The sequence below is a fragment of the Myripristis murdjan genome, chromosome 8 (assembly GCF_902150065.1).
Source record: "Myripristis murdjan chromosome 8, fMyrMur1.1, whole genome shotgun sequence".
NCBI classification, from domain to species: domain Eukaryota; kingdom Metazoa; phylum Chordata; class Actinopteri; order Holocentriformes; family Holocentridae; genus Myripristis; species Myripristis murdjan.
The window spans coordinates 9,012,059-9,025,360 of NC_043987.1; the positions used below are offsets into that span (position 1 = coordinate 9,012,059).

Sequence of the window (13,302 nt, forward strand, 5' to 3'; positions counted from 1 at the left end):
TGCACAGCCAGGATTTTACTGGCAGTCTGCACTGTTTGACTAGATATTGTTATCCCATTTAATTTGTCCAAGTAATTTGAGGAACTTTTTTATTTTACTTCGCATTAATTTGCATCAACATTTTGACTGTAGGGTATTTGGTGCCATGTTGTATCACTAAGTATCCTACAGTTATTAATTATGTAATTCAGAGTCTTTTCCAAGGCTATTTTGCTTTCTGTAATGACCTACCTCTTGTTGCATGTCCTAAGCAAAACAATATTTCTGTCCTTTTTTTGTTAATTATGTTACTGTAAATGTATGAGGTGTGCCAGGGTAGAGTGTGCAGAATGCAGGACATACGGCCAGATGCTCACTGTGCTTGCTCCTGACCTGTGCCTGCTCTATTCACGGATGGGCTCAGCTGCATGTTTTGCACTCTTAGTACCAGGGAGGTGGGAGGATAATGTGCAGAGCAACTGATGGTGGACATTAGTGGTCACACATGTGGCTTCTCCAGTTAATGTTGGGATAACTTGCGGTGTCCAGCGCATGTGTGAAAGTGGCTATAGTCAAGTTATTGACTGTAGGGAAGAGCATGCCGTTTTTTGCCAGGCCTCTTGTGTCTGCTGTGAACTGCTAAAGAACATTCAGGAAAACTGTTTTCATTCACCGGCCACAGTTGCAGTGGATTTGAATCTTCACCAGGTGCTTTCATTAGGTTAGCAGCCATAAAATATATAATGACATCAGAGAGTGGTTTCCTTTTGAAGTGGCTGTTATACCAGGGGAACAGACATGTTAGAAATGTTAGATTTACCATTTGGCTGGTGGCTTTTGAACTTCCCAACCTCCAGTAACAATGACTTGACTTGGTACTAGACTTGGACTAGAAATGGTACTTTAGTTTCAGTTGTTTTATAAAATCTTTTAAATATACATTAAAATAGAGTTGTTGATCTTGTCCGATATTGGCCACTCACTGATATACTGGTCAACATATACACTGATAAGAACATGTGTGGATATCAGGTTTCTTTAATGAACATAATGTATAAAAATGCTTGTGGTAATTTAGAAATTGGTATTTGATCTTTTTTTCTTAATTCAAGTTTAATATGTTCAAATATGTAAATGTATGTAAGTATGTAAAATGTATAGCGGTCAGTAGACAACATGAACATAACAAACTGAAGCCAAAGATTTGCAGACAATAAGATCCTGTCTGGTGATTAAACTGCATGAAGACTTGAAAGCTTGTTCAGGACTCGCTCTGAAGTTTGGTTGAAGGCAATGAAAATGTGTGTGGAACAGGGAAGTCGTCTGAGGTTAAGTTGTAAGGGGTGGGGGATGGGGGGTCTCAGTGTGCAGAGATAGAATGGTGTGGACTTGAGCGTGTCAGTGAGCTAATGAAGGAGAGGGAGGGGACGCAGCAGTAGACAGACAGAGGATTGGTGCACTGGAGGGAGAGCTGGTGATTTTATGGTAGGAATGGGAAATGGTGTTAGACGAGCCACTTAGAGCACGAGTAAAGGCCGATTACCAAGTGTGAGAGAGTGTGTCCAGGACTGTGTGCTGCATGCAGTTGGCCGAGAGGTTCAGTGCTGGTGAAAGGCTGCTTGACGTGTCTCTCTGTTTGTGCCTTGCACATGCAACTGACACTATGGTGTATGTGTGAGACACTAATCTCACTTGAATCTTGATGCATTTCCCACACTGCAGCCTCTGTGCTGAGTTCACCACTGATCAGTTATTGGTAATAGCATTGCAGCATGCATTTTCAAAGCAGCTTGTAGTGTGACAGAAATGTTTCATATTAAAACAACCATAAAACTAATGAAAGGGGCAAAACAGTATTTGACTCTGGCTGCACAATACATGCAGCAGGGATCAATTTGGTCATAAAATGAGTGCATTAAGTGAATGAATAACTCCCTACATATTCCTTTTAAGCATGATCAGCTACTTTGGGCACACGTGCATTGGATCAAACAAGGTTGCATTCTATAAGCAAGAACATGCAGAATTTTACTCTCTCAATCATTAAATTTGTCTTAATTTATGGAATAAAATGATTTCAGTGCATTCTTATTATTTTATATTAACATTTCACCATTTGTGATCACAGTTTCCAAATAAAATTAAATATTGTAGTTTTGCTATTCTGTGGTCATTAATTTAGGAAACTAATATGATGCTGTATAATTTTAGATGATTAGCCTAACTGTGCAGCGCTGGTGTGTGTATAAGTTGTCTGTGTGTCTCTGTGCGTCTTTCTGTTTATAGCTAAGTGCTATGCTGTAATCCCATTATCAGATTAGACTGGAGGCAGCAGGCTGCAGCTTTCTCCTGCAGGCTAATTGGCACACCCACCGGGGCCAATACTGCTAAACTAACACTCGCTGAGGGGGAAGCCCTAGTCTGATTACAAACTAATAGGACACTAATAGGAGGACTGTATTTTTTTTTTTTTTTTTTTTTTTACACTGGGACAAAAAATCATATCATTCACAGGGTGTAGAGAAATAGCTTTGTCACTCATATTAAACATAACATGCTGATTTGTTTCTGTGTTTAGAGGTTTTTGTGTTTAGAGGCCAGATATTTTTATACAGCATTTTATTGCAACTGAGAACTTTGTGTCAGCTTTATAAATGCAAAAAAAAAACACATCTACAAAAAGTAAGTATTTTCTTCCAGCATCATCAAATATTATGGTATCCATGTTTAGTACGCTAGCTAACTGACCATTCAGGACTGTTTATTTGATGAGCACCTACCTTCTGGTCACTGTTTTTCCTTGTTCAGTGTGAGCCTCTAATGTGTTGGCTCTTACCACTTTGTAAGAACAAAACCATGATTTTTATGAGCTTCATTCACAGAGATGGTGTTTCTTTGGGATGATGCTGACTGACCAGCAGCCAGCATCGATTCTGCTGATTTTTATGCACGTGTTAGTGTGCACGTGTACATGTGTGCATTTCCAAGTTAAACAGTTTTCCCTCTGCTTCCGAGTGTCATGTCTTCCAACCGCACACATCAATGTATTAAGTAGTTTTAAATTCACATTTGAGGTCTTATTTGAAAGAATCAACATGTCTGAAGCTACTGATGAGTTATACATTCCTGTAGGGAGAAATGCAAGAAGATCTGTTTGAATTTCTGTGGGTAAAAAAATGGCTACATATTTAGAATCATGTAGTTGATAACTGACCCTGTTCCAACCAGACACATACCTCTGCACTCGAGCACATAAAAAGTACTTACCTTTACATTTGCCTCAAACCTTGTGCTTTTTCCCACCACAGGGAACCCACCCACAGAGGGAAGAACAGTGGATGGAAGAGAGAGAGAGACAGAGAGAGTGACGAGGAAGGAGGATAAGAAGACACAGGACTGGACAAAAGGTGAGACAACAGGCTACAGTTTCTGTATCGGATTGTTGAGTTTGTGTTCAGGCTGCCTCTGCACAGACGGACAGCGGTGTTCACATGTCTCACAGGGACAGTCTCCTTCACGATTTTCTGCTCCCAGCCTGTAACATCATGAAGCAGTTTTCTCCAATTCATTATGGACCATCTACATCTTATAATTGTGCAACCATTTGTTTTAGTGTTTATGTTCTTTTCACTATGAGTAGTTTGTTGCTTTTCACAACTGTGAGTGCCATTCTCAGTATTCAGATGACTTGCGGACACATACACTGACAAAATGCATTCTGCTTTTTGTCAGTATGCGGGGAGGTCTACTTGTTTTTATTGATTTGCTATTGTAAAGTTGCTCTCCCTTTGTCAAGACTCCGAGTCTCTCTGATTTATCAGCAACTGCTGCTTTCCAGACACCAGCTCCCATTAGTCGTACGCACAGCGATTTATCTACAATGAGCTGTGTGCCACTGAAACCACAAGGTCCCGCTCGCTCCTTTCTCAGAGACTGCTCAATAAGCTGTTTTTGCAAAGCTCCAAACGCAGTCGCACACAGTACGCACAGATGTGATTAATGTTGCTATTAACCAGGATTCTGGTCCTAGAAGTACGATGGTTCCACAACCCTCAATGCTGCAGCTTTGCATAGAGACATTCAGACAAATCTCGCAATATCTGATGAGCATTTTTAAGATATTCCTTATAACTGCTCTTTGCGTGTTAGTCCTCTGCAGTGCTGTGCGCTTTGCTGTGTGACGTAGTCATGTTTTCCATTTGTGTCGCCACTACAGTTTCCACTGAACCCGGCGTGTACGAGCCGACTACTGTTTCAGTTGGAGCTATTGTCATGGCTAGTGTGGACAGGAAGTGTGATAGTCTCTACGTCTTTGACCTTGAGTCTCTCTCTCTTTTGTTTTCACTCTCGCTCTCCCCCTCCCTCTGTAGCTGTCTTTCTCTCTCACTCTGTCCCCCTTGCTTGCTTGCTTACTCTCGCCCCAGTAGCTTAGGGCTGCTAGATGTGGTGGATGTGTCTCTAGTGCGAAGAGACAAGTAGTTCAGAGGTTATTAGTCTTTGTTGTCTCAGACCCGCCGCAGCCAGTCTTTGTCAGGGAAAACCTTCCACCAGATTTGTGCAATAACGATTGTAATCGCTGTAACTGTGAAATACTCAGTCACTTTATTGTAGCTGCCTCTACTTGAAATTAATTTGCCTCCACTTTTGCTCACTGCGGTCAGAGCAGGAATGTGACATTGTACTATTTTTCTGTTGAATTTTTTTTTTTTTAAGTGACATTCCTGTTTCCCTGCTTTTCCATGTTCTTAAACACATCTCTGTGCAAACACATCTTACTTTTCTCATTGCTATTTGAGGCACTATGGGTGCACCATGACCGTGTTACTATCTAGTGCTTCTGCTGCTGCTGCCAGTGTTTTGGACGGCTGTCTCTTTATCTTAATCTGAATGACCATGACTCCTCCTCCAGCAAGCCCCAGTAGCTGTGTGTGTGTGTGTGTGTATGTGTGTATGTGTGGTCATGTTCATGGGGTGCACTGAGTTTTGAACATGTGCTAGAGCTGGTTTTATTAAGCTGCACTCAAAACACAGTGACATTGTGCTGTGTAACTCAGAGGACGAGGGTGCATCATTAATGTCTTTAAGTCCACTTCATGACTGAATCTGGATGACTTATCGGCTCTCTTGCACTCTAATGTGTACAGTCAAATAAAGGAGAAAGGCAAATAAATTATAAATAGATGGTAGATAGATGAACCAACAGCAAGCCTGGCAAAAAAAAACAAACAAACTTTGAGAATACAGAAAATGACCTGAACACCAGGTTGTTCGCTGCCACAGTGGCTGGTAGAGGAGACAGTTTACCAGAGGAAGCCGGGTGGCAAGGAGTGCCACCCTGCCTCGTGCCTAATAGATGGATGGAGAGATGAACGGATTAATGAATGAATGATTGACACTAATGAGTCATAAGTAATACTTGATCTGCCCTTGTTTTGGCACCTTGACCCTCATCTGAGTTTGTGTGCATGGGGCCCCCTCAAGCCCCTCCCTAATATGATGTGACCCTGTCGAACATATGGCAAGTGGGCTTATCTAATGACTAACACACATGCACACACACACACACACACACACACACACTCACACTCTAACAGGGGTCCCCTTCAGTCTGTAATCACCAGGGTGATAAGTTAGCCTCAGACACCATTCGAGTGTCTGTACATGTTATCTCCTGTCAGCTAGGGGTGGACCGATTTATTTCTTGCATCGATTGCAAACTGCTGCTGGAAGAAATGAAATAAATTGCTTGGACTTTAAATCATATGAAAAGTTTTGAATCTGGTTAATTATTATTCCTTACCAAAAATGTGATGATCTAATAGAACATGCTGAATTACAATATTTTGTCAAAGCTATTTTAGAAAAGCTGTAGTTCAATTTGCCATTTTTTCCACATTTCACGAAGAAAAGGATGGTTTTACATTGCTGCACCTGATATGATACGTTTTGGCGAAAGCAGAATTGTTGGATAGTTGTTCAGAAACTCATACTGAGTCATTACAACAACAAAGCAAAAGTTCTCAAGTCAAATGGCCAAATAGTGAATAATGAATTGAATGAAAATTTAGCCTAATCTTGGTTAATCCAAAGGTTCACGCACAAATTGTCAGCCACTTTGGAAATGTTTGAAAATTTGAAAATGATGTGGGAGAAAAAAAAGCTTGTGAATGAACATACCTAAACATACACAAACACACACACTTGCACACACATGAAAGACTGGTATCCACATTGTAATCACATGCGCACACATCCCTTCATTAAAATCTATTGTACATCTGTACCATTTAAGGAAGCTTGTCAACATGCAAACACCCGAGCTAGGAAAAGTGCATTGTCATCATTTTAACGTGATGTGCGTTCTATTTATATTACATTTAAGTATTTATTTATTTTGTTTAACTTGCAGCTTGATTCTTGAGAAGTAATTACTTTTTTGAAAGCCAATGTGAACAAAGGATTGTGGTTGTTTGCTGAATATGCTGAGAGATAGCTGCAGGGAATAAAATGTGCCTGTAGTCTCCAGGGTTTCAACCGCAGCTTCTCCTCATATGCGCTCCCGTCAGTCCTTCATGTTAAAATTCAATAAAAGGAGGGAATGTACAAGTGGCGAGATGAGGACTCCGTGTGCATCTAAGTTTGTGTGTGTTTCTAACCATCATGTGCTCGCTTTACTGATGTCATCACGCTTGGACAGGCCCAGAGGAATTCAGACTGTTTAGGAATGTTGCCACGACAACAGGGCCATCCCTAACAACTGCTCCTCACTGTGCTGAGTTCAGGGCGGCGTCTAGATGGGACACATGAGATTGCAGGAAGTGATCGCCTCCTGTGTTGTCATTAGTTGCTTTTAGAAAAACTTTGCAAACAGTGTGGTTAGCTGCTAAATTAATGTCTTATTTTGATAATAAAGATGAAGAACATTACCCATGGCCTGTTAGGTTATGCAGTAAGATTCATATGAAATGCAGCACTCAATTTCCTAATCACATCTCTTATAAAATGATCATATTGCTGACGTTTGTGTTACAAAATGTTAGTTTCCAATCACAAATGGAAATGGAAGATGGCGCCAGTGACATGGAAGATGACATGGTGGTGCTGTGTGTTGTGGTTGTGTCTCAGCTTGGAAAGTACTTGCTGTATGAATGGATCAGTTTTGCGTCCCTACAGTACAATAACATCAGTTGAAATAAAATGGCAGTCATCTATCGATGAACATTTGTATTCGGTTTTATCCATTTTTCCACATTCATAATTGAAAACAAAACTGTCAAATCAAATGCTGAGTAAACTAACGTGCAGTATCGCTGTCTAAGAGGAAAAATGATTTTCTCATGTGAATTAGGGCTGTGTGATCTGGACAAAATCAAATATCACAATATTGCTGACTCACTAATATTGTTGTGTTTTTTTTTTCTTTCTTAAGTTATTAAAAATTAGGATATAATGACCGATCCCAGAAGATGCCTAGTTTCACATTAGAGTATGGATAAATACTGACAAATATTTGTATCTTTAACACTAGTGAATGTAGAAGTGTTTTCTTGTCTCAAACAAATTTGTAAGGGAGTGCCAGTTTACAAACAGGCTGGATGGACTGCAGAGGGGTCCTTCAGAGGGTTAGGAAGCCCCCCACAAAACAAGAAATAGTTGAACGTCACAACTTGGCTCCCGAGAGGCTGGCACAGTGACGGAATGTGTAACATAACTGTTTGGATAATAGGTTTCCCGCTCCTCTATGATATCAGCCCACCTACACATTAGCAGCAGTATAGACAGTTATGCAATTCCCTCAACGCGTAGCCTCACAGCCTCACACATGCATACAGATGTATGGAAGTTAATGTAACCCAAAAACAGGCAGTTTTCCTCCTCACACACACAGCAACCAAACACCCTGTGGTGTCCATACGGATGTACCTTAGTTTAGATCCACCTCTGTTCTACTCCTACTCTCAGGTTAGTTTACATAACTAGAAAAATAGGCCAAATCACTTTGCTTCATACTGTTGTTCCTTTTCTCATGTGCAAGGTTTGATATATATATATATATCTATATATCTATATATCTATATATCTATATATCTATATATATATATATATATATATATATATATATATATTTAAATAGATGTCGAAATATGTAACTACTGTGTATTTAGATAAATGACTTGACAGTGCTGCTCTAGGCCTATTAAAAGGGAGTAACTGATTTTTTTTTTTTTTTTTTTTTTTAAGACATAAGCATTCATTGAGATGAAAATATGAAGTTTTAACTTGCTTAACCAGTTAGTGCTGCACTTCTGGCTGTACCAGCTGTTTTTGTATTATTTGTGTTCATGTTGAAGATGTTTTTTTTAGTGCATTTCATTGTTGTGTATTTGTTTTATTTCTTTGCCATTTTAGCTAGCTGTTTTGTAGCATGTTTAGCCAATTGTTGTCTTTCCTAGGTTGTTTCCAAGTACCTCTAACTAGTTCATCTCTTGTGCATCTTGATAGTGGATTTCTATGTATGAGATCATCAACAGTTTGTGTCTTTGTATGGCAAACCAGTTAAAATATTATAATAATGCAGATGTTTGTTTTTTTTTTTTATAGCATGTTTAACCAGATTTCTATTTTTTGCAGTGGGTTTCTGAGCTTGTTTAAAAAGCTTATTTCTCATAATGTTAAATGGCTATTTATTTATGTTTTGCAGTTTTAGCCAGTGATTTTCTTGGCATTTTTAGCCAGTTTGTTTCCTTTTTAATCTGTGTCCCAGCATGTTTAGATTGTTGGTTTCTTTTATACCGTTGATTTCTTGGCTTCCTCTTTGCACATGTTGAAAGGGGAACGCTGTGTGCTGGATTCCTGTGGTGCTGACTGCAGGAAGATGACCTCTCTCCTTATACATGTTAGAAGCTGCAGCTGCATTCCTCTCAAATCAACCTGGATGACAGGCTAGACAGGCGCTGTTACTCTCTACCTCCTTCTCCCTCCCTCTTCCCATTCCCTTTCTCTCCGTCTAGGGTCCTCCTTTTGCTCTTCCCCCTACTTGCCCCGGTATTTTTCTCAACTATATTTTCTATTCTTGTATTCTCATCTCTCTCGCTCTCTCTTGTCCCCATATTGCCTCTTCCCTCTCCCCTCCCCCTGTCTGTAAGATGATAGCAGTAGTCAGGCTGCAGCCAGCTCTTGGGGCCCTCATGAAAGCCATTCTCAGATGGAGTGAGAGAGGAACAGGCTGTACTGTGTGTGCAGAGTGGTGATGATGAACATGGTTACACACACGCGCACACACACACTCACGGTCTGTTTAAGTGAGCTGAGGAGGCTAGGAGAGGAGGAAGGGAACAGGAAGTCATCCTTTCTTCACTTTAACAGGACTGGAGGAGCCAAGAGAAAGGCAGAGCGGACGAGGAAGGTTGTAAAGGGTCGGAAATAAATGGATCGAGGAGGGAAAATTATAGAAGATCCCTTCCTCATCCAGCATGAGGAAGAAATTAGGAAAATAGAGAGTGAGGGAGGGAAGGAAACAGGAACGAAAGAGGGACGGAGAGAAGGAAGTAAAGGTTTCAGTTTCTGCACACCTGTGGCACACTATCTATTACACCAACACTTCAGCCTGTCCAAAACTAGAGTCTTCTTATGGTTGCTTATGAACACATTTAATGCTGTTGACTTAAATTATCAGAAACATTTTAAAGTTTATTATGTATTATATTAAATTGTTATACAAGCAGATTTTGAACTGAAGCAAAGGTGACTTTAATATTCCATATATAGGTGTAACATGAAAGATGCAAACTCCTAAATGTCTTGCACATCGTGCTTGTTATATCTTGTTTTAATTAGGGTAATTTTCCTAAGCTTACAGTGTGGTTAGAATGCCTCACGATGCCTTGAAATGCATTAACAGCTTTAAATGTCCCCCGATTGTCTTTCTCGATTAGTTTGGTTTGCACTGTACAATATACCATATAAGGATAATTGCTTTTCTCAGTGAAGCAGAGTCAGATGCTTTTAGGTTGACAAAGGTCTTTCCATGTAAGAAGGTTGAGTCAAGTTTCATGGAAGTAAACAACTTGGGCTGCTCGAAAGGACTTGGCACCCTCGAACGCTGCAGCTTCTGTTTCACAGGCAGCGCTCTCCCCCTCTGTTCTGTGTCCAAAACCTGTGAGCACTACCTGTTCCGTAAAACAATTCTGGGGCCGCCGTCCATCCCTTGACCACAAAATTCTCTCGATATGATATGACATCACTGTCTAGTCTGTTTTTGATTGGTTCCAGAGGTTGGCTAAGTAGCGACAAACAGGCTTTATGTCTCTGGCTCGGAGTCTGGCTGCACGCCCAGCTTTCTGCCGAGGCATTGTTTAGTTAGTGTGGATTTCAGCTAACAGCGGTGGAGTTTGCCCTCATTTAAAATGGCGTCCTGTCTTTCGCCACAGTGTGCACTTGTTAGCAGGCAAACTGAGGTTTTTAGTATTTGTCGCAAGATTGCATTGGATAAAGTATCCAGAACAAATACATTACCTCCTGTAAAATAAAGTTGCATTATGTTCATTCGTTCATTGTTTTGTATGCAGATACATCTAACACATGAACACCTCAGAACATGTAAAAGACACGTGCCCACCCTTTCATGCATGCAGCTGCACACTTGCTGTTTGCACACACACAGGTTTGTTTGCTCTCTTATCAGGGTAGCTAGTGAACAGAGAGGTTTCTATTTGCACTGAAGGTTTATAAATAGACCTTGTGTACCGCTGCAGCAGGCTGAGAGGAGCTAACATGCTAGCTAACCTAGACCAAGAAAGGTCAGGAGACACACACACCCTCACTTCTCACTGTCACACACACTTGCTTACTTTCACTCAAGAATGTCTGTCCCTCTCTTCTCTCTCTCTCTCTCCCCCATCTATCTATCTATCTATATGTGTGTGTGTGTGTGTGTGTCACTCTTACATTCTTTCTTTTTCTTCTCTCTGTCTCTCTCTCTCTTGCTCTCCCTCTCTCCCCCTCCCTGTTAAGAGGTTTTGCTTGCCATGGCGTCCCAGGGCAGTGCTGCCATCTGAAAGCTTGTTGTATAACCCTAATCTAGTCTAACCCATAAACACTCATCCACCTCAAGAAGGAGGAAAGCGGGATGTCTACTTTCCTCTCCCACACTTCCTTTCTGTTTCTGCCTCTTTTCTAAGTAACCAAGCTGATTCACACACTCTGTCACAAGGAGGAGGAAGGAGTAGTATTAGTCTCTATGTCTGGCTAACCTGTAACTCATGCTCCAGTGTAGCACAAGCAGGAGGAGCGAGAAGGGGGCCAGAAAAGGCGATAAAGAAATAGGAATTAATCTGTCTCCTTCAGCAGAAGTGCAGTGAGGGAAGGAATGGAACAAAAGGAGAGGAGAGTGTGAGCGGAAAGCAGGCAGTGTATAGGAAAATAGGGAGAGCAAGGAGGCCTCCGTTCTTAAGCTTCAGGAGCACATGATGAAAGGAACGGGGGACATGGAGGTGTGCAGATATTTCTCTATCTACACATCTTTGATTTTTCTGTATACACACACATGCACAGTGACACACATATACACACACACACACATCCATGTGGAATAGAATTACCATTAGGGTTGGTGTTTTCACCCTGCATGACTCAGACTGACCCAGTGACCCTGGTTGAGAAGCTGAGAGACGGAAACAGACGACACTTTGATCCACAGCTTGACTCTTGCCTTGGGCTTTTTATTTTACATTTCTTTTTAAACGTTGCTCCATCTTGTTGTAAAATAAGTTCCCTTTTGACTATTTGTATGGTTTATAACTGATGACCCTATTTTAACGTATTGCTAATGGCTGAGCAAGACGTTAAACTGGCCTAGATTAATTGACACTCTATTTTCTTTTTTCTTTTTTTTTCTGCAGTGCCAGAGCATATCAAGTCCAGGCAGAGTCCTAAATCTGAACCACACCCCCCCTCCCCTCTACACACACACACACACACACACACACGCCCACCCACCCACATACCCCCCCTCACGCACACACATACACATACACACGCACACACACACAGACACACACACACACAAAAACACAACACCCAAACACACACACTCTTCAGCACGTCCTCAGCGATGCCAAGGGGGCCCGCTCAGCCTGCCGCCCGCTCTGATAAGCCCTGCCCCTTCACCTCCAACCCCTGAGGCTGTGCCCTCCACGCCGTGACCTTTGACCTTCTCCCATCACCCTGGGAACCAGAGGTCAGCTGTCCTCCAGTCAGCCAGGGGGCGTCCTCACGCCCGGCCAGGAGCCACAGCCAGACGTCACACACACAGGTAAATGAAAAAAAACAAACAACAAAACAAGCAACAATGTGTTGCCTACATCAGCATATTCACTCAGTTCTGTTTGTGCTGGGTCTAAAAATGTTTCTTAAGATTTGTGAAATTGTAAGTGGTCACATCCATTTAAAAATAGTCTGCTCGACTGTTCTTATACTTCCTTGAACAAACTCCATGCAGTTAGCAAAGTGCAGGTATCACAATTTCTTGGACCGATATTTCTTTAACTTGAACAGTGCGAAAAACTTTAACTTGAACAGGACAAAAACGGCCATACAAAACAGTCATGATCAAAATTTAGTTCTCAAAAACAAATCAGCTTCACTAAAACCTACACACATATGTAACAACTCACCATTAGGCAGAAGCGCTGCCCAGAGTGATTGCTGAATTTGAATAACTAGCTGCAATTGCTTGTGTTAAACCAGCATCCAACTGGTTCTGTCCACTAATATTTTCTCCTTAGAGCTGCTGATCACCTCAAAGCTCCTCTGCTTTGTCTTCCTTGCTTCCTTTTCTGTTTGCTTGATACTGATTGAATGATCTGCCTGCCCTTGCCTTTTTTCTTTTGGGTCGTGCATCCTCTCTGTTTAACTCTCTCTCAGTCTGTCTGACAGTCTTTCCTCTCTGTTTCCAGGCATGGCTCCCATTCGGGACTCCGTCAGCCACTCCCCTAATCAAACAGGTGACTACACATTCTTTTCTTTCCCCGTTCCTCTCTCTTTCTCTCCCACTTTGGCTCTCTGCATGGTGATCATCTGACTAGGTAGACACCCAGGTAGGTGAAAGTCCTGCCCCGCCAAATGTGTTCTAATCACAGCATGTCAGTGTGACACATAGAGGGAAAGGGAAAGCAGAGAGACAGAACATAAACGAGTGAGATTGTGGGTGTGAAAGAGTGTGAGAGGAAAGTTGGCAGGCGAACAGGACCGGCGCCACAGAGAGCTGGCAGCCATCTTCTAAGTGTTTGTTTGTGTGAGAGAGGCTTTAAAAGCGAACGATAC

The 13,302-nt window shown here is 41.6% G+C and overlaps 1 protein-coding gene across 2 annotated transcripts in view; it reads left to right on the forward strand.

Moving 5' to 3' along the window:
* Positions 1 to 13,302, forward strand: part of LOC115364147 (trinucleotide repeat-containing gene 6A protein) — a 53,987-nt gene that overhangs the window by 11,803 nt on the left and 28,882 nt on the right. For both annotated transcript variants that reach the window (XM_030058594.1, XM_030058595.1), the window contains exons 3-5: positions 3,288 to 3,386; positions 11,880 to 12,292; positions 12,936 to 12,983. In XM_030058594.1, the coding sequence (XP_029914454.1) occupies positions 12,938 to 12,983 (46 nt within the window). In that variant the 5' untranslated portion in view covers positions 3,288 to 3,386; positions 11,880 to 12,292; positions 12,936 to 12,937. The remainder of the gene's footprint in view (positions 1 to 3,287; positions 3,387 to 11,879; positions 12,293 to 12,935; positions 12,984 to 13,302) is intronic.